Consider the following 25655-nt stretch of genomic DNA (forward strand, 5'->3'; position numbering starts at 1 on the left):
AGCTAAATATATGCAACACCAAGGAAAAAATGGAGAAAGAGCACACTGTACCTGAGTGACAATATCCAACCCAAGACCTTTGGAGTCAACAACAATCACAGTCACGATTGTCTGGAGGGCCAAAGCAATGAACGTATTGAATCCAAAGATTAAAGCATAACGTTCTTCACTGAGGTTAATAGCAATCTGAAATCTAAGACAAGAAATCAGTTAGTTAAATAATGAGAAATGATAGCATTGCATCTGCTCAGATACTTCATGGGAGTACTTGTATTACTTCAAGCTGTGAGTAACAAAACACCAGGCCAATAAGTTGTTACTATTATAAAGCTCAATAATTCTCTTTTCATTAAACTTGGAAGGTAAAAGGGTTGGTTTACCTTGTCAGAAGCTGATCCTGTGACAACATAACTTAGAGGCAAGTGTGAGTGAAGCTAAAAACATTAGCACACACTAAGGGGTAAGTTTACAAATCCTTTGCACTGGGTTTGCATCATAAAAGTGATGCAAACCAGGTACAACATGTTGTGTTGGAATGGGGGCGTGGCCAAGCCAGCCAAGATGGCATACTCTTCTCCCTGAAGCTCCGACCGGTTGCCCATGCAATCGCCACTGATAACTGCCCCATGCACCCGAAGACCCCATTAAGAGCAGTACTTCCTCAGAATGATGCAGAAACGGCCCCGGTGAACTAGGATCCACGGCGAGGGTCATGCCGGCATTGCTGGGGCACCTGTCGGAGGTTCCCTGAGGCCGCTGGACAAAATGGTGGGCTCGCAGAATAACGGCATGATCCTCTGAACAACGGAGTGAGCGCCACCATCTTGATGCAGGACCCGCACTATCAGAGGGTGACAGCGGCAAGGCAGCTACCGAGAGCACCGGGTAAGGATGAGACGGTCCCTCGACTGACCTCAAGGGAGCGGGCATACCCGTGCACTGGAACACTGAGGAGCGTCCCCGAGGGCAGCGCGTCGTGTGACACGGACCGCGACATCTGTGGCGTTTTGGCACAGGCCCCCTTCGGGCTCCACCTTCCCTGAGAGGTGTCTGAGTGGGAGGAGGGGCGACCCGCGATCCAACGGACCGGCGCTTCACCCACATAGACCCCAGGCCAGGTGGGCCTGGGCACGTAATCAGAGCCCCTGAACTTTTTGAAACCCGCCTGAATACAATGCAATGCCGGCGAGAGGACGGCCCTGCTAGGGCTGAGCACGAGTGTCCAGGGGGCCAGACAAGCCCCTGTCCCCTGCTGAGGCCATGGCTGGACTGAGCGGTGGAGGCAGCATTTTCAGTGAACAGTGCGTGTGAGAGCGCAGCGATCAATGGGCAGGCCATGAGGAGGCAGATTCCCCCTAGTGCCGGGACTTCATGTCTGTCACATACCATAGGCCCGGCAACCTCGAGGCCTACCGTGGAGGAAGAGTGCAACCCTGAGTCCTGTTCTCCTTGCGCCTTTCAGTGGGGGAGGTGGTGATGTGAGTGTGAGAGCCGCTGCCACCCCCCTGCACTCGCATCCATCGAGCCGGAGAAGACACGCGCACAACCCAGGCAGAGTACAGAGTGTAAAGCCTGTCGCCGTGAAGGCCGCGCAACGGAATTCGACAGAGTAGGGGACACCCTCTAGCTGCCTGCGGCGCAGGGTGACCCGGGTCGGAGACATGGCGGCCATATCCCCCCCACTTGGCATTGGAGCTTGAGGTGCGTGGGGGGTAGGAAGAGAGAACGAGGCACACGCTGACAACCTTCGCGCCCGATCTCGGGGGCCAAAGCGACAACATAACAGCCCCCCCGCCCCAATGGCTCTTACTGTTTGACGGCGGGGCTTGGGGCATATAATCATCTGACTAGCCAACAGCACAGTTGGGAACACCTTATCACCTGCACGCCCGCTGCCTGGTTAAGCGCGCCCTGCGCCAAAAGAACATACAATATGCTCTCCTCTTCACTGCCAAACTCAAAATCATCCACAATGGCACAACTCACTTTTTCACGGACGCAAGGGATAGAGATACCTGGGTGGAGCAACACATGCAGCACCCTACTAACAACAATGACAAACGAGGTGCTTGACCGCCCGGACGCTCGGGACGGCGTTTTCTAAGGGTTACCCTCACACAACTAAGCGTGCAACCCAGCACAGCCATTACCAGCTCCCCGGATCTCACACAAATCATAACAGAGCACAGGCAAGCACTACAGGCAGTGGCTACACTGAGTCCCGTGGGGAGGGAGTCGGACATAGAGAGAGGCCCACAGTTGTTAAGCTTGGAAGACGAAGGCAGTGATGCACTCATGTCTGGAAAGGGCTCGGTGACACCTCCAATAGTGGCTCCTCAAACGTCTGACACACTGATAAAACGGAATAGTGGTCCTCTGAGGTGCACAAGGAGGGTGATGCAACCTCGAACCAAAGTATACGCAGACAGAGCGACATCCAATCCCGGCGGCACGATGTAGGGATCGTCCAGGCATGCTACAAAAGTGAACAGTGAACGATATTACAGCCAGGAACAGATGAATAGGAACAGAAGTGGTGCTAGGGTCACCTCCCTGATGTTGTTTTTTAGACGGGCAGCCGTGATGATGGAGACCACGGAGAAACAAAGCCACCACCCCACAGTAACGAACGAAAGTCTACATATGGAAACCAGTTTGGACGTATCGCCTCGTGCGATAGGTCCCCGGAGTTGGGACTGTTCCCCAGTGTTTCAGTTTACCCCCCTTCTCTCTTATCCCCCAGGTATCCTCAAGTAGGCGAGGAAACGGACAGTGCATATTAATTGTAAATAGCGGGTGGTTGGTGGGTGGGTGGGCTTGACGGATAAAAGGGTTGTTATACATTGAGGAAACACCGATTCTAATGCACGCTATATGCCATACAAAATCCCTAATACAGACATACCATTTATCACACTGAATGTCGGGGGATGCACACAGCATGCAAGTAGTACTCCATCTATGTATACATTAAGAGACAACAGGCCCAAGTAGCCCTCCTGCAAGAGACACACCTAACAGAGAAGGAGGTAGACCATCTGCGCAAAAAATGCCGGGGCATAATCTGCGCCATGACGTATTCCGCATTTGCCAGAGGTGCACATGGATAAGGCCAGGGGTACCATTCAAAGAGCAAACACGCTTAATAGATAAGGATGGGCGATATGTGCTAATGACTGGGCTGTTAGAGGGTCAACCGCTACTCATAGGGAGTATATACTCCCCCAATGTAGAACAAGATCAATACTGGGATAGACTCACGGGTGTGTTGGCCCACCACACATCAAGCCCGTGGCTCCTAGGGGGAGACTACAATTGCACTTTAGATGTGCACCTAGATAGTTCGCATCCCCTACCATTACATTTCCCTGTATATAAACAAACTGAGTGCTTCCGACGTTGGACGGATCGATGGGCGTTGATGGACGCCTGGAGAACTTGGAACCCAACTACCAAACTCTACTCCTTTCACTCTATCCCTCACAATCTGAGAGTCAGCTCGACAGGTTTCTGTGCTCTGCGGTACTCCTGCCCAAAGTGCAGCATGCAGGGTACTTGCGTAGGATAGTGTCGGATTACGATGCGCACACAGTGACCCTAAGATGGCGACCACCCCTTCCCCCAGTCCCAATGTGGAAGCTACCCCAAGAATGCCTCACCGATCAGGCATTCCACCAAGTCCATGGGGAATTCATTCAGGAACGCTTTCTGCAGAACGCTGGTACGGCATCCTCTAGATTAATAGAATGGGACACATTTAAGGTCTGCACCAGGGGACACTGCATTCAACAGGTGGTGGGGGTGAGGAGAGTACTGGAAAGTGCCTTACAAAATGCGGAGTCTAAATTGGCGGAACTGTAAGAATATATAGACCAAGGGAAAGCTACACTCGCACAACTATCGGCAGCTAAAACCTCTCAGGCAGAAACGATGCGAGACCTGCGCAAATACAACTTTTGCGCTTATGCAGCTAAAGCACACTGGGAGGGTAACAGAAAGGGGTCACTATTGGCATGGTTAGCCAAACAGGACACAATGCCACACCCAGTCACAGAACTCACGGACACAGATGGGCAATCCAAATACTCATATTTCATGGGTACTACGTGGAAATCTACAGAGCTCCAATGATAGAAACGCCGCAAGAGGTGGCCCAATTTCTGGGTCCATCGCCATGCCCGAAACCTCCACTGCAGACAGGAAGGAATCAGAAGGGAAAATCACGCCCGCAGGCGTAACACATGCAATTAGGTCGTTAGGCGAAAGAAGGCACCAGGAATGGATGGCTTTCCACTTGAGTATTATAGCACGTTCGTAGCCCAGGTGGCGCCTCAGTAACCAGAGGAGTGCTCCAGGAATCACTTCGTGCATCGATCCTGGTGACATTCCTGAAGCCGCACAGAGACCCCACATTCCCAGCCTCCTACAGACCGATAACGCTCTTAAACGCGGACTGCAAAATTATAGGGAAGACATTGGTCGATCGCTACAGTCAAATTCTTCCAGCTTTGGTACACCCTGACCAATGTGGCTTTGTTCCGCGACATAACTTACGTAGGCTATTTCATATTCAAGGCAGAACAAAAGACCGATTCCCACGAGCAGCATGCCTGATCTTGGATCTAGAGAAAGCGTTCAATACCTTAATGTGGCTCTATCTGTTCGCAGTCCTCCGGAAAATAAATGTAGGCCCCACACTCATGGCATATACTCAGCTCCTCTACAGAGACCTCACTTCTAGGGTACGAATCGGCAAACTTATTGGGGGAATCCCAATAGCAGATACAACACATTGCGTTACGGACGATCTCCCCACAATATGGACAATGTTGCAGGAGTTCAGAGAAGCTTCGGGACTTAGGGCCAGATGTAGGTAGGATTGATTTACCACTTCTTAAATACCGAATTTTACCGATTCGGTATTTAAGAAGTGGTAAATATGAAGGGGGGAGATGTAGGTATTTCCAGATGTGGAAATACCGAATCGTTAAGATTCGGTATTTACCGAATCTGGAAATACCGAATTGGTATTTCCTATTGATTCCTATGGGCTGTGAAGCCCATAGGAATCAATGGGCAATACCGATTCTGTAATTACAGAATCGGTAAATACCGATTTTAGCAACGGTGCAGGGGGTGTCATTTTGACACCCTCTGGCACCCCAAAAATAGGCATGTGCGCCATGTGGCACACAGACATGCCCTAAGGGCATGTCTGTCTGTCACATGGCTAGGTGTGCATGCACACATGTGCATGCACACCTGAATTCGGTATTTTAACACCCAAATGGATTGGGTGTTAAAATACCGAATTTGTAGGGCCTTTGGGACTCTGAAGAGTCCCACCTACATATGGATTTACAGAATCGGTATATTTACCGATTTGGTAAAATACCGAAGTGGTAAATTTACCGAATCGGTAAATATACCGATTCTGTAAATTCTGACCCACCTACATCTCAAAAGCCAAATACCGGTCAGTAACGGCCGAATTCGGCCGCTACCGACCAGTATTTGGCTACCTACATCTGGCCCTTAGAGTCAATTGGGAAAAATCGATGATTTTGCCACTCAGTCCCCATCTGGCACCCCTGGAGGTCACGGTGGGCACTCAGACACTAGTGTGGAATGCCACGGCCCCCAGGGGCGCGAACCCATAGCAAAAATGATAATGGTTCCTAGAATGCTCTATCATTTCACGAATCTCCTGGTAATCCCACTGCGCTTCTTCTTTCAAGAACTAAACGAGCTACTTACAGCTCTGATTTGGGGAGACGGTTGTCATAGAATAGCGCTACGCACGTTGTACCTGCCCACGGCTTGCGGAGGCTTGGGAGCTCCGTCCTTCGAATCATATTTCCTCGCGGCGCAACTCCAATGGCTTTCTCACTGGACAGCAGAAAGGCACGTGGGAGAAACAATAACCAAGGATGGCAGACTACCCCTCCCTGCTATCAGAAGAATGTTAATGTCAGGCACCAAACTGGTGCACACACCCGCTACAGGTTTCTATAGCCCGAAAATGCATTATGCGAGTGCACCGCATGTCGAAGGGGTGACCATTATACTCTCCGTTACTCCCCCTGGTGGCATTCCCCCGGAGGAGTGAATACTACACTGCAGGAGCCCTTCGGGTAGGAACCGATCATGATGTGACAGAGGTAGAGACTCTGTTTCATGAGGGGAAACTGAAGACATGTGCCCAGATGGTCGAGTGGTACGACCTCCTGCAGAGGCAATTTTAATGCACAAACAACTCTTAGACAGTGGTCGCCAATGCTGGGACCTCTGGGATGGGAAGCCCCCAACACATCCAGTGCTACACACGGTACTATGAATGGGAACGGGTAGGCACTTAATCACTTGGCACTGTAAAGCAATCCGGGAACTAACTACCATCTGCCTTGACGGACTGCGACAGATGTGGGAAGACGAAGTGGGTCGGCATTCCACGATAAAGAGTGGAACCAAGCTTAGGAATACCCCAAAAAGGTTTCCAGAAATGCACGATTCAAAAACATACAATTTAATGTCCTACACTGCACGTATCTCACGCCAGATAAACTGCACCGATTCTACCCCGATACACAATTTACATGCCCTCGATACCAAACACCGGAAGCAAACTTTAAGCACATGTTCTGGAACTGTCCCCCCATACAATCATACTGGGATAAGGTACATCAGACACTCCGAACAATGGTCGATTTCCCGAACATCTCCACATGGGAGGCATGCGCTCTTTGGGGCTTTCGGAAAAAGAAGTCTGCAAAATTGCAACGGCGCTTTGCATCCTTAGCCATCCTCTTGGCAAAGAGAAATATAGCCATGCATTGGAGAGCCCCTACCAGGCCTCCGGAGGCAGCTTGGGTGGGGACAATGAACAAATGGGGGGCAGCAGAGGAAGAGACCCTGAGAGAGGAAGAAGTAAGGGGTACACGTAAACATCTAGTGGCTATGGAATGGGCGCAGTTATTAATTCACTTTAAACAGGAGACACCTGTAGGGGAAACACCTGAAGCAACGCAGTCCCCGCCCCACACCCCTTCTCTATCTCCTGCGACACAGATTCCAACAATAGCGGAATAATATTCAGGCAAGAGGGTCAAATAGATCAGATGGACAAAGCCCCTGGGACAATTGCCCAGCCACACGACCGCTCATTCCCCCTTTTATGACCCCATGACGCACCCCTTGGACCTATGACCAGTCAACTCATCCTTCGTCACAACCGATCATGCTTGCCCACCTAGTAGGTCCCCCCCCAACCAGGTTTTTTTCTTCCCATGGTTCACAGTTCAGTTCTCATCTGTAGTTCTGATGCCAACTTAACCATATGGAATAGATGATCAGACACACTAAAGGGGAAGGCATATACAGATAGAGGAGGGGACGATATACCAACCCTCGCCACCATGTGACAAAACGGTCTAGACACAGCAGGACACATTACCACCCAGTGGGGCAATTCAGTAGTAGGCCTAAAGGACTATGATATGCTAATGTATTTTGAGAATTAGAACATAAATGAGATTGCTATTAGTAACCAGTGCTGATGCTCAAAATATGCACATAAGATTGTTAAACTACGAAATGTCCGATGTCTCACATGGAATATTGTAATGCAAAATCCTAATAAAACATTTTTAAACTAAAACAACATGTTGTGTTGGAATTTACTTTCAAAGGTAAATCATGATTAGCGTCAGTAAGTTGCCTAGAGTGAGTAAAGTACCGCTATGTACTCTTTTGCATCAAGGCGGCGTTCCATGGGTGGTGCATGTGCTTTCCCATCCAACCATCCATGAGGTTCGACGCAAATGTCTATTTCCTAACATTTGTAGACAGGGATTTTTACCAAAATGTATGCCTACTCGAGGCAGGCGTAATAGTGGAGCAAGTTGGAAAGTCTCCTTAGTTTTCCCACCTTGCATGTGTGTTTCATTGAACAGCATATATACAAAGTAGAAAAAGTATTAAACTAAGTCAAAGCATAGTTTTTGTACTGGAAGGACAGCCATCCAGTATAAAATCTATGCTTGACAGAATGCATAGTCCCTTGCGCTTTGGTGATAAGCTGTGTGCGGTGGCACATGACCGCCTAAAGTGTGCCAGAACTGGGGAGAAAGAAAAACATCTTAATAGATATAGCACTGTTTTTTTGCTCTCTCTATGACTTGAGGCAGTGCAGTGCAGCAACATTTAGTTGTTGTGCTGCTCCAAAAGTTGGCATATTTGGCGTTAGGTTTATTTCTGACTGACTAGTCAGCAAAGAGGTTTCTTTCAAAACATTTCTAACCCTGCATGTATTGAAGGTTTGGTAAGAATTCAGAGCCTTCTATGTGCTGATCAGCTGCAGCATGAGGTGGGTGAGTGGGAAGGGGATAGGAGGCAGCAGTGCATCCAGAAGGGGAGGCACACTGGGTCCCCAACAATTGTGCATGCTTTGGGATCAGCAAACCCATATGGAATATCACTCTGTGTTCCCTAAATGGTTACCCTTGAGTTTCAGGTTCTGATACACTGATACACATTTCTGACTGGAGGCAGGCAGGGCTGGGGGTCATAAAATCAAGCAAATGGAGAAATGTTTGTGTGTTCTGCAAATAGTTGTTTTTACTTTCAGCCTCCTTTCTCGTGCCATGGGAGACCTTGTTTAGCATTATGCAATACAAAAGACAGCTCTAATTCCAAATTTTTGTTTCTTTCTATTTCTTTAAATTCCTGCCATATTTTTGAGCTATCTGGTATTGGCTGTTGTTTGGTGTGTGTGTGGGTGTGCATGTGTGCATGCATTGTGTTGTCTATGTGTGTTTCTGTGTATATTGTATGTGAATGCATGCATATGAGAAAAGGCCCTAGTGGGAAACTCCCATGTTTCACCTAAACATGAAGGGCCTTTTTTGGGGATATTTGACATAATGTGGAACATTGCAATACTTTACAAAGAACAAACTCATTGTAACTAGAGAATCTCAAGCATGAGCCACTCCATGCAGAGCAGGATGGTGTTATTGTTATTGGTATTGCTATTTGGCATTTCTAAGGCGTACCATCACTCATTAGTATGGCATCGCAGCGCATACGGTGCTCCAGTAATGAATTTCCAAGCAGTTCTGAGGACACATTTGAAAGGTGTGTTGTCAGTATGATAATGATTGTGCCTTTATAAGTGAATGTGCCAGACTTTCGGCATCATTTAGAACGTGCCTGAGCAGGAGCTTGTTCATAAATTAACAAGGCTTCAGCCCACAGTTCCTTGTCTCATTTAGAATCAGTGGAACTTCTGGATTTCTGAGGGAACAACCCCTGCTGACTCCACCATAAGAAATCCTAGACAGGACACCTGTCCATCACTGGGCCACAAGTTCCCATTGGCAATAGCAGCACACCAATGAGTTCAAGGTGACTTCCACTGACTGTGCCTGTCTTAGCCCATCATACAAGGCATGGAGGATGTAGGCAGGGGAAAAAACAATGGCTTGCTCACAAAGGAAAAGAACCCCCTGTGCACCATGGCTATTGAATTTTTTAGGATACTTCATATTTTAGAGTTTATTGCTGAATTACAAGAATAATACAGAGTAGGCTAAACAAATTTGATGTCTGCTCACGTGTATCTGTGAATCCGCCACTGGGTGCACTCAAGGCACAGAGATCACAATCAGGCAGCCAGGCTTCTCTAAATCTGGCAGGCTTCTGGTAGCAGGGGAACAGAGGCAAGAGCCCTAGCTGACCTAGTGGCCCGTCTGCCGTAATTTAAATGAGATCCGTCGTTTGTTGTGGAGGGGAAGTGTGAGGCCAGAGGGCTGTACAGAGACCGATAATGTATTTTTTCATTCGGGATGTGCACTCATTGCATAGAAGATGTGTATGTGTGGTAGGTAGGTAGATAGCTAGCGGAGGCATCGGATGTTGGGTGCCCTAGGAGCCAGTTAAAGGGACGTACTATAAGGGTCCTTGGGGATGATGAGCTCCATTCTCTTAAGTCTTTACCGGTGGAAGTATAGTTAAATGCTTACATGTAAAAGTTTGAAAGTTAGTACGTCCCCAGTTTATTGCATATTTGTGCATTGTTGATTGAGTAACGTGTTTTCTCTAATTATGCATTCTGTTGCATAAGAGGTTTATTCCATGCAGTAATGCACAGTAATACATGGATGGTGGTGCTTGCGTATGTGATGTGGCTCTGCTGCATTAGGTGCTGCCTTTAGTGTTCTGTTTAAGCCGTGCTAGGGCTAATGAATGCTGTAGGGCGTTGAAACCCACATAAGTTTTTTTTGGTGCTGTGTTGGATGTGTGTGAATGTTATGCTAGTAGGCTTTTTTTTATCAATATGTGCTATTGTAAACACATTGATACCCACCTATTTGGCATATTTGTGCTATATTTGACGCACTCTCAGCTTCTGCTTGTTAAAATGGTCCCTTGGCATCAACGGGCTGCTGAAGGCAAGATGGACTCTTTCCTCCTTTGCACAGCCTTCACTCGACTCCACCATTAGCGACTTAATCATCCGTAGGTGGAAACTAAATGTGTTCCCTTTTACAGTTTACGGGAAAAATAACAACACGCCAGCCAAGAATGAAACATTATCCCCACAGGCGTCACTGGAGCAAGCCATTCCAGGCTTCCAGGGAACAGACACGGGTCCCCGCTCACTCCTCCCAATGTCCCATCCCGCCCTCCGTAACCGGCCTTCTTCAGTGGCTCCTCGAGTCTGATAATCAGATCTTTAAATGGTCAGACCTTTTTAAAGGGAGAGTACTGGCGTTAGAAAAGTCTCTCCATTCCAGCACTGATCTGATTAGAAACCCCCTGACACCGCTCAGCATAAGCTCCAGACTACAATAGCTGATAAATAAACCAATGGCCCATATCACCCTCATAGGAAAATCCACAACGGAGGGGTTGAGTTCATGAGGCATCAACCGCGGAGAGTGAATCCGACATACCTCCAGCAACAAGCGCCTCCCCAGGAGAGCCCCTGGATGCGCCTGGTGAGTCGGAAGCAGAGTTGCAGCCATCGTGTGAGGGCGCAATACACTGGGGCTAAAGAGCGCCACGGTGAGAGCACAGATTCATCAGCAAAACGTCCCGCAGACACTACACGAGGCACTGCCTGACCCTAAAATGGCGGCCGTGCAGACACGGAGGCCTGTACTGAGTACATAGTACATAGGCAGAGAGGCAAGATGGCAGCTAGGGTAGAAGCTCTTCCAGAGGGCCCCAGGGGTAAGTGATCGATGTAAATCCCTGGAAATCCGGACCGCCGAACAGCAATATTTAACCTCAATAGCATGATTATACTTACTTTACAAGATGGCAGCTACGTGTGTATTGTGGGGTCCGTCTTACCGGCTTCTTTGATGTAATTATGTACGCGAGGAGCTGGTATGCTCGATGGGGCTGCAGAATGGGAGGGCTCCCTGATTATTGCAGAATGACTCTGGAGACGCCACGCCAGACCTGCCACTCACCCCCTCTGAAGACATGCGGATACTGGCCCTATCCTCCTGCCGCTTCTCGGCATAGATTACACCCCCTATGCTCTGAGAATTTTGGGGACCGACTGAACTTAACACCAAGGTCTCAACCCCCCTGCCTGACCTCAAGTTGGCAGCCTCAGTTGGTCACCCCACGATGCTCTAACGCTCTCGGACAATAGTACTGCTCAGCGTCCTGAGCTTAACCACTTCCCTCTCCTGAACTTGATCCTGCTCTCCCTCCTGGACATGTACTCTGAACCTTCCCTCGATCGTAGAGACCCTGCTATTTGACCGATGTCCGGTGAAGCTACCTGTTAGCTGAAGAGGAGATGGGTTGTGGATTCCCCCTCGGCTGTCACCTACCCAGCCGGATTTAGGGCAGACTTCCTTCGTCTCTCTGTCATTTCCCCCTCGTACCCTTTCACCCCTCCCCTTTTCCCCCTCTAAGCTCACTTCTTCTCGCCCTCTTCCCCTTTAATGTTTTTCTGTTGAGACCTAGCCATTTGACCGATGCCCGGTGGAGCTACCTGATAGCTGAAGAGGAGATGGGTCGCGGATTCCCCCTCGGCCGTCACCTACCCAGCCGGACCTTGGACAAACGTTCCCTTCGTCTCTCCGCTGTATATATACATTACCCCTTTTACCCTCACCCCCTTTCCATTCCTCCCCCATTTTCCTTTTCTTCTATGCTCCTAAAAAGTTTTTTTCTGGTATCTATTGTAACTATTTTCCCCTCGTCTCTACGTCCTGTCTTCCTCCTACCTCTTTACTCTATCCCCTAACCCTTCATGCTACATTCACCTTCTCCCCTATGTCCTTTAAATGCTTTTCTTGATACTTATGTAACTTTTAACTGATATAATTTGCAACATTATTGTCCCTCATGTAAAGCGCTCTGATTCCATTGGGTCTAGCCAGCGCTATATAATACCTCATTAATTAAATTTGTTGCCATTTAGTACTCTTTCTCCCTTTGTCTACCTCCCTACCTCCTAGCTCCTATCCACTCTCCCCTGAATCTCTCACCTTACCTGCTAATCTGCCTAGCCCCCTGTCCTTTGTGCCCTTTGACTAAGCACTCCTTCTCCCCTTGTTGGGGAACGATCCAATATTTATACACTTTTGGGGAAGGATCCGGTATGTTAGGCCTTGGAGTCTCAGAGACCCCTCGGAGAGAGTCCACTGCGTAAAGGGAGCCTCCCGCAACAGAGATAGGGAAGTGATACCACTTCCCCTGGGATCACAGCTTACTGGACTTTGGACATTGCTTTGACTCGTCTACCGGTTTGTGTCCCCGTCGCACTTTACGTCCTCTTTCCATGCGATGTCCTTCACCCTCCCCTCCTCTTACCCGCCTTCATTATCCTGTCTACTTCCCCAGCTCCTCCCCCTTCTCCTGAATCTTTCCCCTTGCTTGCTTTTCCCCTTTCGTATTTGTGCTTATTGTTTATATAGGCCTTACAAGTAACTATGTTGCTGTGCTCTAATAACTGTGTAACCTTTGTAACGATGTAACCTGTAACTATGATCTGATGCTCATGTAAAGCTCTCTGATACCTCCGGGTCTAGCCTGCGCTATAAAAAACCTTTAAAATAAATAAATAAATAAATAAATAAGTAATAGCTCCTATCCTTGAGTTTATTTTTAAACAAGCACAAGGACATGTATTTCCTTTAAAGTTAAGGGAGGGCTGTGTTTATTTTACATTATTATAATCAGGCTACAGATAGCAGGGCCTGATAATGAGCAGTGGTCAGTCAGGTTTATGACTCAGGCTGCAGCACAGAGGTGGAGGACTGTGAACAGAATGATGTTTCTGAATGCTTTTAAATGGGTTACATTTCAAATCAAAAGCTACCTTTACGATTAAGTTAACTCTTCTTTTGAATTTTCTCCCCTTTCAAAGTGTCACAAATAACAGACTCTTGCTCCCAGTGGCCAGTAGACATGGGTCCATATTTCTAACTCAAAAAGACAGTCATTTGTTTAAAAATGGGCAAAATTTAAAGTGAAGAAAAATATTTATTTGAAACATGATCTTAATGCTTTTCCCCACTTTCAATTAAGCCAATTACGTCATAATGTTTGTGAAGCATGTTTTTTCACTTTAAATCCCTTCCATTTAAACAGAGGGCTGTATTTTCTGTTACAAATATGACACGTTGGGGCATATTTACAAGAAAGTGGCAGAACATGACGTTAGCCTCCTTGGCTTAATGCTGCGCTCTGCCACTCCAGAAACGCAGGAACGCACCATATTTACAAGAATATGGTGCAGCCTAGCATTTCCCCTGTGCTGGTGCTTAATGGGCTGCCTAGCGCCAACGCAGGCACCCTTGCACCATAGTGCAAGGGTGCCTGCATTGAGGGGGAATGATTAAAATAGCGTTTTAAAACGTCTATGTGTACTGCCTAATGCAGCACACATTGAAGTTACAAAACATAATTTTTTTAATGATTGTTTATGTCCAGGAAGGGACACCTTCCTGCACATAAACAATCAATGCTGTTGCTGTTTTGCTGTTTCTATGTGTGCTGCACAACGCAGCACACATGGAAACAACAAAACCGTGGAGAAATTAAACAGTTCCCCCTGTTGCACCAGGGTAAACCAGGTTTTACCTGGTCTTAATTTTGGCACTGCCCCATAGTCAAAATCAATGAGTGTTGCGGTGGAACGCCCATCACAACACCCATTGCCCGCCCCTTTCGTGAAGGGGTGCCTTATTCACAAGGTTGCGGTAGAACACATTAAGTGGCTTAATGCCACCTTTTGAATAAGGCAAAACCCCTATAGCCACCACAACGTTGAATAAAGTGACGTTGTGGTGGCAATAGGGGCTTGTATATATGGCCCCTTGTATACAGGTCACAGGCAGCAAGATGCCTGCTATTTGTAAACGTGGCACTTGGCAATGGGAGGCATCTTTAATAATACGTTTTATGTAATCCATATAAAGATAGCTTTAACTCTTGGCTTTAATTTTCTCCTATTTCAAAGTGTCGCCTTTACACACAGTAGGCATCTTGCTACCAGAGGCTGGTAGACACAGCGCCATAATTATAACTGAAAAATACAGCCAATTTTTTAAGTGGGGATATTTAAAGCTCCGAAAATGTTCCATATTATGAACATTTTTGCAGAACATTTTTCTGCACTTTAAATTTCTCCTATTTAAAAAAAACATGGTTGTATGCTTGTGCTATAAATGTAATTGTGCCACATATACTGAAAGGTATGTCCTGTGCCACAGGTACATACACGACAGATTCTTAGTCACCCATGCACATATATCCCATTCATTCCCACACATGTTCATACATCCTTGAAGACCATATTCTCACTGACACACATGGCAGCCCTGTCATAGTGCCCTTCGTCAAAGTATTTTGTTAAACCATGGTATGTGGCTCTATGGACATTAGGCTTAAAGTCAATGAAGCTCAGCGTGGGGGTGTCAGGTAGCAATGCTCAAGTTGTTTATATTTCAGCAGCTCACAATGTTTTTCACTGATCTTAAGTAGCTCTCACCACAGAAAAGCTTAGAGACCCCTGATCTAATGTGTGCTGCTGAATGTGTATGGCAGCTGAAGTGCTCTTGCACATTTGTACTATTGCCATCATATTGATATTCAACGCCATGACATATATGTGCTGTGTCTGTTAGATTATAAGAGGTATATTGTGTACTGTGGAGAGTAAGGCAAATAGACTAGTAAAAGCTGTACTTTGCTTACACAGTTAAGACAGTAGTTCAAGCAGGCAGGTTGACTTAACCTCAAGTGCTGATGACTACACAAGAGTAAATATGGAGCACAAAAATATCGTTGTCAAAAACTACGACTTTTACATATATCAATAACAAAAATATTTGAAAAACAAATATTGTCTCCTACAAATAAACATATAAAATGTCAAAAATATTGATTCAACTGTAATATTATCGCCAACATTACTAATAAAGCCTTACAAAATATAACAAATACAATTTTTACATATAATCAATTACTTTTAATAAACACAAAGCTTATATGGACCATCTACATTAACAAAATATATATTACTTCAACTAAAAATTAAACTGTCACCCTAAAAAATATATACACCTAAAATACATACAATAAAAACACAAAAAGCATTAATATTAATGATAAACATTTAAACATAACTCAATATATATAAACAAAGAAATGCACAAGTCAATAAAACAAACTATGTATTATGCTACAAAAATAGCATAAGTTAGCGTTTACCAAACAAGGACTCAACACATATAAAAAAATCAAACCATACAAAAAAAACAAGATAACAAAAAAATAAAACTTTAAACAACTTTGAACAAGAAAATCAATCACACAATTAAACCAACACTAATTAAAACAACTAAGGGTCTCATTTATGAAAAGCGTTGTAGCGCTGCAGTAAAACAGTAATGCAACCATTTTCAGTAACTTTTATCTTTTTACATATACTACCTAAAAAAAAACCAACAACTTCCAAACTAACAAACTGCCAGTAAATATCAACTATAACTAAGCACCAAGAACATATAACAAAGTAGGGATACATAAAAACTTTATTGTAAACTCTCCCAAACAATGACCAAAAAGAAACCAAATTCCCTAAACCTCGAATACTAGGAACAAAATACCACTTTTTATTATTCTAACTTTGTTTTCTTTTTCAACAGAAAAGTAATTTCTTGCTCAATGTTAAAATGAGCTCAAAAGAAAAGTTTCAAAACCATGCAAAATATCTCAACAAAACACACGTAAACAAATAGCAAGTTACTGCATTTTTTACATATTTGCTAAATAATAATATATTCGTATACTATTAAACTACTTACAGATACAATGACAGAAGGTGCCAAATTCATCACTTCACAGAAAGGAAGAAAATTATTTAATCACATTGGCTACACCTACAGCTAAGAAAGTGCATCAACAGAAACAATAAAAAGGAAATGTACTAAATATTATTCAAATGAATGCTACGGCAGGGCAACTGCAAAAGATAATGTTATAATGAATGTAAAAGAGCACAAACACCCACCAAATGATACAGAAATAGAAATTAGAGAAATAATACAAGATATAACAGAGGCAAGCACTAGCTCCCAGGAACCACACAAGCAAAATCCTTAAAGACATACTACTCAAAGTCTCCGAACACATAACAGGCTAACTACCACCTATACCAACTTTAAAACATTTAATTGCATTCACTAAAAAAGCCACCAGCAATATACCACCCACCCTTATAACATACCAAGACATACACACAAAGTCCCTGTACACATAACAGGCTAACTGCCACCTATACCGACTTTAAAACGTTTAATTGCATGCACTAAAAAGGCCACCAGTGATACCCCACCCACCCCTAGAACATACCAAGACATACACATACCTGACCTTTTAACAATTACACATAATGAGGAGCCCTACCTTTTACATGACAATCTAAATAATGAAAAACTAACTCTCATCTTCTCTACAGCAAACGTACCCAATGCCGAACCTGAATGATGGATGGGGCCTTCAAAAAGTTTCCCAAACCAATTACTCAGCATACCCCATATATCAACACAGAAATATCCCTTTCATCTATGCTTTACTACCAAACAAACAAAGCAGCACCTACTATGCACTCCTAAACTAAATCAAACAATAAAGTAATAACTACTACCCCCAAAAAATAATCATAGACTTTGAACAAGCCATGATTCAAACAATTCTAAAACTATACCCCCACACAGCCATACAAGGCTGTTACTATTACTTTAATCAATGTACATGGCAACACTTCAAAAAATCTGCACTAAGGGCCTAATTATGAATTTGGCGGTCAAACTCACAGTGGTGCAGCGGTGGCAGTCCGGGCACCCCTGCACTGGCGGTCCAATCGCCGGAATACAACTTGGGCAATTGGCCCACTATGGCACCACACAATCGCCAGGGTACAGTGGCGTTCTGATGGCTGTAATGTGCTTGGTGGTGCCCTCCGGTACCGCCAAACATATAACGACTTTCCTTACCACCAGCAGTCTCATGGATGTTCTCACTTCATGAAACTGTTGGCGGTGAGGAAAGAATGGGGGCCGCACAGGGCCCCCTATTGGCCCTGTGCATGGGGTGCATGCAGGGGGTACATGTTGTGCCCCCCATGTGCATGGCACAGACTGCACAGTCCATGCCGTGCAGGATCGTACACAGGCATGCCACAGCGGTGCAGTGTAAGGCTCACATATGCACCTTTAAAATGCATCACCAGGTGACCGTCACATCTCCCGCCCGCCAAACCATGATAATACTCGTAATCTGGTGGGTGGCTCTGTATGGCGGTGTGGGAGCGGGCGGTGGTGTGGTGGCCTGCTCCGACACCATCAAACTTGTAATTGGGCTCTTAGTGTATAATACACCACGAAGAGCCACTATACTTTCAAAATCAAAATAAATTACAGCACTAACCTACGTCCCTGTCTCAGAGAGTAGCCAACCACTGTAGCTTACTAATAGAAAGTCCTTTATACCAACAAAATGACCACACCACCGCCCCACTTTCACACCGCCAAACGCATCAGCTGACCGCCGACCAGATTGGGAGTTTTCTCCTGGTCTGGCGGGCAGTCCTTTGGCAGTCCCACGGCAGTGGTGTGCAAAGGCTCATATGTGAGCTTTAGTAAGGAAGTGCTGTGTGAGCGCCACAGTCCTTTCCTGCACAGAATAGACTGAGAAATCCATGTCGCAGGAACAGTGGGTGCATGCACATAGGGGGGCACACCATGTGCCCCCCCCTTCATATATCCCCATGCCTTGAGGCAACAGGGGTCCCTGTAGGGCCCCTTCGTTTTCCCACCCCCATGAATACTGTGGTGGTGGGGAAACTCATAATATGCTTGGCAATGCCACAGTCTCACTGCCAGCATATTGCGAGCCTCTGACCACCACACCACCACTGAGGGATCACAGATTCCCGGCAGTTGCCGTGGTCCAATGGCAGTCTGAATGCCAAACTCAAAATACGGCAGTTGAACCGCCGGTGCGCCCTGCATCCGCTGCGCCAACAAGATTTTGGGGGGACCACTTACCACCAAACTCGGAATGAGGCCTTTAGTCCCCTAGTAGGCTATTTAGAAGATACTAGGATTGGCAGACTGCATCGGTCAGGGCAAGACGCCAAGCCAAATATCCTAAAACCCGGGACATGTATCGGGTCTAGAGATTCATCAGTCCAACAAGTACCGACTTGCACCCACCTGGGTGATCCACTAAAGAACTACAAGTACCAGAATCCCGAGGGGCGATCCGGAGGAGGGGCTAGCGGTGTGCGCTCCATTGATGACTAAACACAATATGGCTCCCTTGAGCCCCACACTTTTTAACGTATACATGTCCCCGCTTGAAGATATCACATCACCATTCGGCATAAAAACAGTTATGTATGCCGATGATACACAACTAGTGGTGTCCATCAACCAATCCAATAAATGCCTAGACAACCTGGCAGCCTGCCTGGAAAACATCTTCCAGTGGATGTGCGAATCACGCCTTAAATTGAACGGCGAGAAGTCCGAGATCCTCTTCCTGGGTAACCCTCGCAATCTACCGCCATCCCTCAAATGGCCAGACTGCATGGGCCCTCCTCCCACCCCCAAAACAGAAGTCAAGAGTCTTGGTATCTGGCTAGACCAAGACCTTAACTTCAAATCTCAGGCCAGAAAAACTGCAGGTACCTGCATTGGCCTCATCAAAACAGCAAGGAAGGACCTCCATCTAATCCCCCTCCAATCTAGGAAGTTGCTCATGCAGGGCGTAGTAAACTCTAGATTGGACTATGGGAACGCCCTTTACTTGGGAGCCCCCGCCTCGGTCATTTATAGACTACAATGTGCCCAAAATGCGGCGGCCAGAATCTTAACAGGGACCGAGTCAAAATGCTCAGCGAAACCAGCCCTCAAAAGCCTGCACTGGCTTCCAGTGCAACAAAGGATTACCTTTAAGACCCTCTGCATCTCACACAAGATAATGCACGGCAGAGGTCCACCGATTCTGAGCACTCTTGTCAAACCCCATCAGTCCAATAGGCAACTGAGATCAGACGCCCTCTCCCTGGCCAGCACCCCCAGAATCCACAAGACCCGTTCTGGAGGAAGATTGTTCTCATACAACGCCCCAAAGCTATGGAATTCCCTGCCAATCTCCATCCGTAGAGAACCCAACCTCCTGGCCTTCCGTAGACAACTCAAAACATGGCTCTTCCCTTAGTCTTCCTCCCCCTCTGGATACATAGGTCGATCAACAGTGCTGGGACGCCCTAGGGTAGCTACGCGCTCTATAAATCCGCTTCCAAATTCCAAATTCCAAATTTGGGCCGACGGGCTCTTGGACGACGCACCTGTGTGCCGGTTCTGGCATTGAGGCCTTTGACTGTTGTGTGGCGGCCTTCTCTTCCACCCCTAACGATCTTTCTCTACTGATGAGGGAAGTTATCCCGAAACCCGAGACATGTCTCAGGCGATATCCTAAAACCCGGGACATGTATCGGGTCTAGAAATTCATCAGTCCAACAAGTACCGACTTGCACCCACCTGGGTGATCCACTAAAGAACTACAAGTACCAGAATCCTGAGGGGCGATCCGGAGGAGGGGCTAGCGGTGTGCGCTCCATTGATGACTAAACACAATATGGCTCCCTTGAGCTTTGGGCCGACGGGCTCTTGGACGACGCACCTGCGTGCCGGTTCTGGCATCGAGGCCTTTGACTGTTGTGTGGCGGCCTTCTCTTCCACCCCTAACGATCTTTCTCTACTGATGAGGGAAGTTATCCCGAAACCCGAGACATGTCTCGGGCGATATCCTAAAACCCGGGACATGTATCGGGTCTAGAGATTCATCAGTCCAACAAGTACCGACTTGCACCCACCTGGGTGATCCACTAAAGAACTACAAGTACCAGAATCCCGAGGGGCGATCCGGAGAAGGGGCTAGCGGTGTGCGCTCCATTGATGACTAAACACAATATGGCTCCCTTGAGCTTTGGGCCGACGGGCTCTTGGACGACGCACCTGCGTGCCGGTTCTGGCATTGAGGCCTTTGACTGTTGTGTGGCGGCCTTCTCTTCCACCCCTAACGATCTTTCTCTACTGATGAGGGAAGTTATCCCGAAACCCGTGACATGTCTCGGGCGATATCCTAAAACCCGGGACATGTATCGGGTCTAGAGATTCATCAGTCCAACAAGTACCGACTTGCACCCATCTGGGTGATCCACTAAAGAACTACAAGCACCAGAATCCTGAGGGGCGATCCGGAGGAGGGGCTAGCGGTGTGCGCTCCATTGATGACTAAACACAATATGGCTCCCTTGAGCTTTGGGCCGACGGGCTCTTGGACGACGCACCTGCGTGCCGGTTCTGGCATCGAGGCCTTTGACTGTTGTGTGGCGGCCTTCTCTTCCACCCCTAACGATCTTTCTCTACTGATGAGGGAAGTTATCCCGAAACCCGAGACATGTCTCGGGCGATATCCTAAAACCCGGGACATGTATCGGGTCTAGAGATTCATCAGTCCAACAAGTACCGACTTGCACCCACCTGGGTGATCCACTAAAGAACTACAAGTACCAGGATCCCGAGGGGCGATCCGGAGGAGGGGCTAGCGGTGTGCGCTCCATTGATGACTAAACACAATATGGCTCCCTTGAGCTTTGGGCCGACGGGCTCTTGGACGACGCACCTGCGTGCCGGTTCTGGCATCGAGGCCTTTGACTGTTGTGTGGCGGCCTTCTCTTCCACCCCTAACGATCTTTCTCTACTGATGAGGGAAGTTATCCCGAAACCCGAGACATGTCTCGGGCGATATCCTAAAACCCAGGACATGTTTCGGGTCTAGAGATTCATCAGTCCAACAAGTACCGACTTGCACCCACCTGGGTGATCCACTAAAGAACTACAAGTACCAGAATCCCGAGGGGCGATCCGGAGGAGGGGCTAGCGGTGTGCGCTCCATTGATGACTAAACATAGAATCGTTTGAGACACTGGTTAAACGAGATCTGGCTCTTTTGCCTGTCACTCCTAACCAGCGACATAATCTCACACCCACAGACAAAAAAGCATTGAAATCATTGAATCATTGACACAGGTTTTAAACCCTGCCTCCCAATTGTCCAACTTGTGCACCATTGAGCGACTAATTTTTGGAGCTTATTCCTCTGCTCCACATTTGGCATACTTGGGAATTTTTATAATCAATATAAAACCTGTTTGCATCCGTGTGGTTAAAAAATGTGACTGGATGTTACCATGATGACGGGAGAAAGGCCCAAATATGGTGGTAAATGTATAGCCTTTGAATCAAGTAGTGTTGTGCTGCAGTCTTGGATCTACTATTTTAACAAACTGTTTAACCCTCAGCACATTGAAACAAGCCTAGTGGAAGAAAATCCATCAAGGGCACATTTCAAGGACAGGTCCCAAGCATGGTTTGTATTCACTCATTTAGGGCTGTTTCCATCTCAATAGCTGAACATGCTCCTGAAGCTGTATTGTGTAGGACCCCTCTTGTTCTGCTGCTCCTGCCTCCCAGCCACTGATAGGTACCTCTTTCAAAGCTTAAAAGGGCAGCAAATGTGAGAATATTATCTTCTGAGAGGGTCTAAAGTGTTGGCAAACCAGAATGCGGGACAATGGGCATTCCTACAGTCTCTATGCGAGCAGTAGGACAGTAGGACAGGAGCCATGATGGCAGGTCAAATCAGCAAATGCAGGACGGTTGGCAACCCTACTTGTGAAGCACAAAAGGAGAATGTAGGGTGAAATAAAGCTTGCTGTGCTGTCTATACAAATTTTGACTCACAGTGATTCATCACCTGCTCCCAGTAGCTGCAGTTCACCCGGCAATAGGGGTGTTTTCCCATAGAAGGCGAAAACGTGCGGCACATGATAAGGGACTTATTTTGAGTTCGTTGGACAGCAATTAAAAATGATTGTTTACTATTTTAATATTGTAATTATTTGATTATTACTACACACCTAGCAGCCCACACCTAAAATAAAACACAAATTAGCACAATTTACAGAACTGATATTCACATATTAATTAATAACTAATAATTAAGTGTCAATGATTAGTACTTAATTTATTCTCCACACTAAACCCCTACAAACCTAGTAACATGCACCTAAAACATAAGTTTAAGATATCAGTATTACACAATTTACATAATAGTAATCAATAACACAATTAATTATAAATTAATAATTATTTGCTAATTAATCATTACTAAATTTTCTTCCCACCCTACACCTCTACAAACCTAGAACCCACACCTAAAAGATAACTAAAATAAATCAGTATTGCATAATCTACATAATTAATATCAATCACATAATAAAAAATGATTATTTAATTAATATTTAATTATTACTTAATTAACTTCCCAATCTATTCCTCTACAAACACAACAATCCACTGCAACACTATAAATTACTAATACCAATTAAATAAAACATTTTACATCACTTAAAATAGCTAAATATAATGACTATAATAATAATATATATATAATACCATTTAATATATGAAGTAAAACACATTAAAATAATTGGGAAATAATAATATTTACAACTATATTACTGAAAATGAATTTAAAAACAATAATATTCTTAAAAACAATATTACTTACCTATAATAATGATATTCTTGACAGCGATATTTTTTTATCACAATATTTTATTTTCGACATACCTGTCGCCTGATATTTCCAACTCAATATTTTGTCCAAACACCTTACTGCCACAGGACTAGAACTAGGATTCTTGACATTTTGGGCCCCATTAGGATGACGGGCGGACATTGTCCGTCCGCCACCCTATCGGAGAACGGGACCGCCCGCCATAAGGGCGGGGGTCCTGTGGGGGAAAATAGGATGTGCCTGCCACAGTGGCAGGCACAGCCTGTATTTTTAGCATTGTGGCGGGCGGTGCACTCTGCACCGCCCGCCACAATGCTAAAAATGCTTTTACGCATTTGCATATGCAAAGCGGCAAGCACCGCGCGGTGCCTGCCGCTTTGCATATGCAAATCCTGTCCTCCCCCACCTCTGCCTACACCAGGGGGGCCCACACGGGGCCCCCGCAGCAAACACCACCTGCCTTTCCGTGGCGGCATTGCCGCCGTGGAAAGGCACCTATAGCTCAGCATCGTAATATGGCTGGCGGTGCCCATTGGACACCGCCACCATATTATTCCCTTTCCGCCCCGGTCGCAAGGTGACCGGGGCGGAAAAGCGGCGGGCGGTCTTCCCGTCCACCGCGGTCCCCCCGCCATACTAATATGGCGGGGGGAATCCGGGTAAGGGTGTCGGGCGGATTGCCTCCGCCAGGTCGGCAGTGGCCACCGCCAGCCTGACAGAGGCAATCTGCCCGACATCCTAATGGGCCCCTTAATCTCGGCTTTACCACTTCAACTGAATGTTATGGGGAAGACTATTTTTAAGTTTGGCAACTACAACATAATGACCACTGCAATGCCACCCCAGCTACAAGATGCTTAAACATGACCGAGACCACCCAGGCAGAAACGGCGGAGGCATCACTATAATACCCTCCAATACACCACCACGCAGGACCATAGTATGCTGTCATGGAATACCTCAACTTTCAGATCAGAATAGATGCTAGTACTACCATCAGAGAAACCATTGCCTATAGACCCCTGTCCAAGCTTCTGTGACGCCATCCTGAACTTCATCACCCCTTGGCGAACGAATCCAATCGCTACACCTTCCTCGGAGACTTGAACTTCCAACTTGAAAACCCTAATGTTACCAACTCCACCATTCTCCTGGAGAACATGAGCAACATCAGCCTCTCGCGGCTGGTCACCACCCCTACACACATCGCAGGACACACACTGGACCTGATCTCCACCAGTGACAGAATCATAGTCTCCCACTCAACCGAGCTAACCTGGACAGACTACAGCATCGTCCACTTCACCATCGCCAGCTCTCCTGAGCCCCTGCCCACACTGTCCACCCAACCTTGCCCAAACTGGATTAGAGTCACGTAACCTCTTTAGAGCTATGCCCTCAATGAAACCAAGCTCAACCTCTTTGACTCCCTCGAACACAATGTCCAGAGCTTCTCAAAATGTATCTCCACTGATGCCAACTCCATCGCCCCGTGAGCAGCTGACCTACCAAGCACACCAGCTGGTTCACTCCCAAACTACTGTCCCTCAAACGCACCTGCAAGAGACTAGAAAGACTTTGGTGCTCCTACAAGAACCCCACCGACCTCAGCACCTTCAGGTCTACCCTCAACAACTAACACCATCACCTCAAAGAGGCCAAGAAGGACTCCCTTACCAACCGCATTGAGGTGAGCACAAACCACAACAGTGAACTCTTCAGCATTGTCAGAGAGTTCTACTTCCCAGTCACCACGGAGAACATGATCCTCCCCTCACAGGCCCTCTGCGACCACCTGGTGGACTACTTCCACCACAAGATCACCGAGATTTACAGCAACTTCGACCCACAACCCACAGAACTCAACCACTCGTGCCCACCTACCGACGCCACCCTCAGCCACCGACTCACAGACTGGAAACATCTCTAGATTCAAAAAATCCTGCCCACACCAAGTCTACAACCTAGGAAGGAAAGAAATCAACAGCAGCCTCACGGAGAACATCAACTCTTCCGTCACCATGGCCACCGTCCCCAATGCATGGAAACTTGTGGAGGTCAAGCTGTTCCTGAAGAAGCCTTCTGCCAACCCAAGGGAGCTCAAGAATTACCGCACAACTCAGTATTCCCTTTCCCCACCAAGGTCCTGGAGAAAGCCATCAACCACCACCTCACAGAGAACCTGGAAAATAACAACCTACTTGATACCTCTGAATTTGGTTTCTGATCGAACCACAGCCCAGAGATTGTCCTGACCACAGAAACAGACACAATCAAATGCCTCCTAGACCAAGGCAAAACTGCAGCACTCATCCTCCTCAACCTCTTGGCAGCTTTCAACACCGTCTCCCACAATACTTTCATCACCAGACTCCACCACATCAACTGGATCTGCTCGGTCCTCTCCGGTCGAACTCAGAGGATCCATCTACCTCCCTTCTCCTCCGTACACAAACACATCATCT

At 46.7% G+C, this 25655-nt stretch overlaps 1 protein-coding gene across 1 annotated transcript in view; it reads right to left on the reverse strand.

Moving 5' to 3' along the window:
- The window catches only part of LOC144791736 (thiamine transporter 2-like), a 233102-nt gene that overhangs the window by 36017 nt on the left and 171430 nt on the right, over window positions 1–25655 (reverse strand). Inside the window, exon 5 of the mRNA XM_078666504.1 lies at window positions 52–193. Within this exon, the coding sequence (XP_078522630.1) occupies window positions 52–193 (142 nt within the window). The remainder of the gene's footprint in view (window positions 1–51; window positions 194–25655) is intronic.

Source organism: Lissotriton helveticus, chromosome 11 (genome assembly GCF_964261635.1).
Source record: "Lissotriton helveticus chromosome 11, aLisHel1.1, whole genome shotgun sequence".
In the NCBI taxonomy this organism is placed as follows: Eukaryota; Metazoa; Chordata; class Amphibia; order Caudata; family Salamandridae; genus Lissotriton; species Lissotriton helveticus.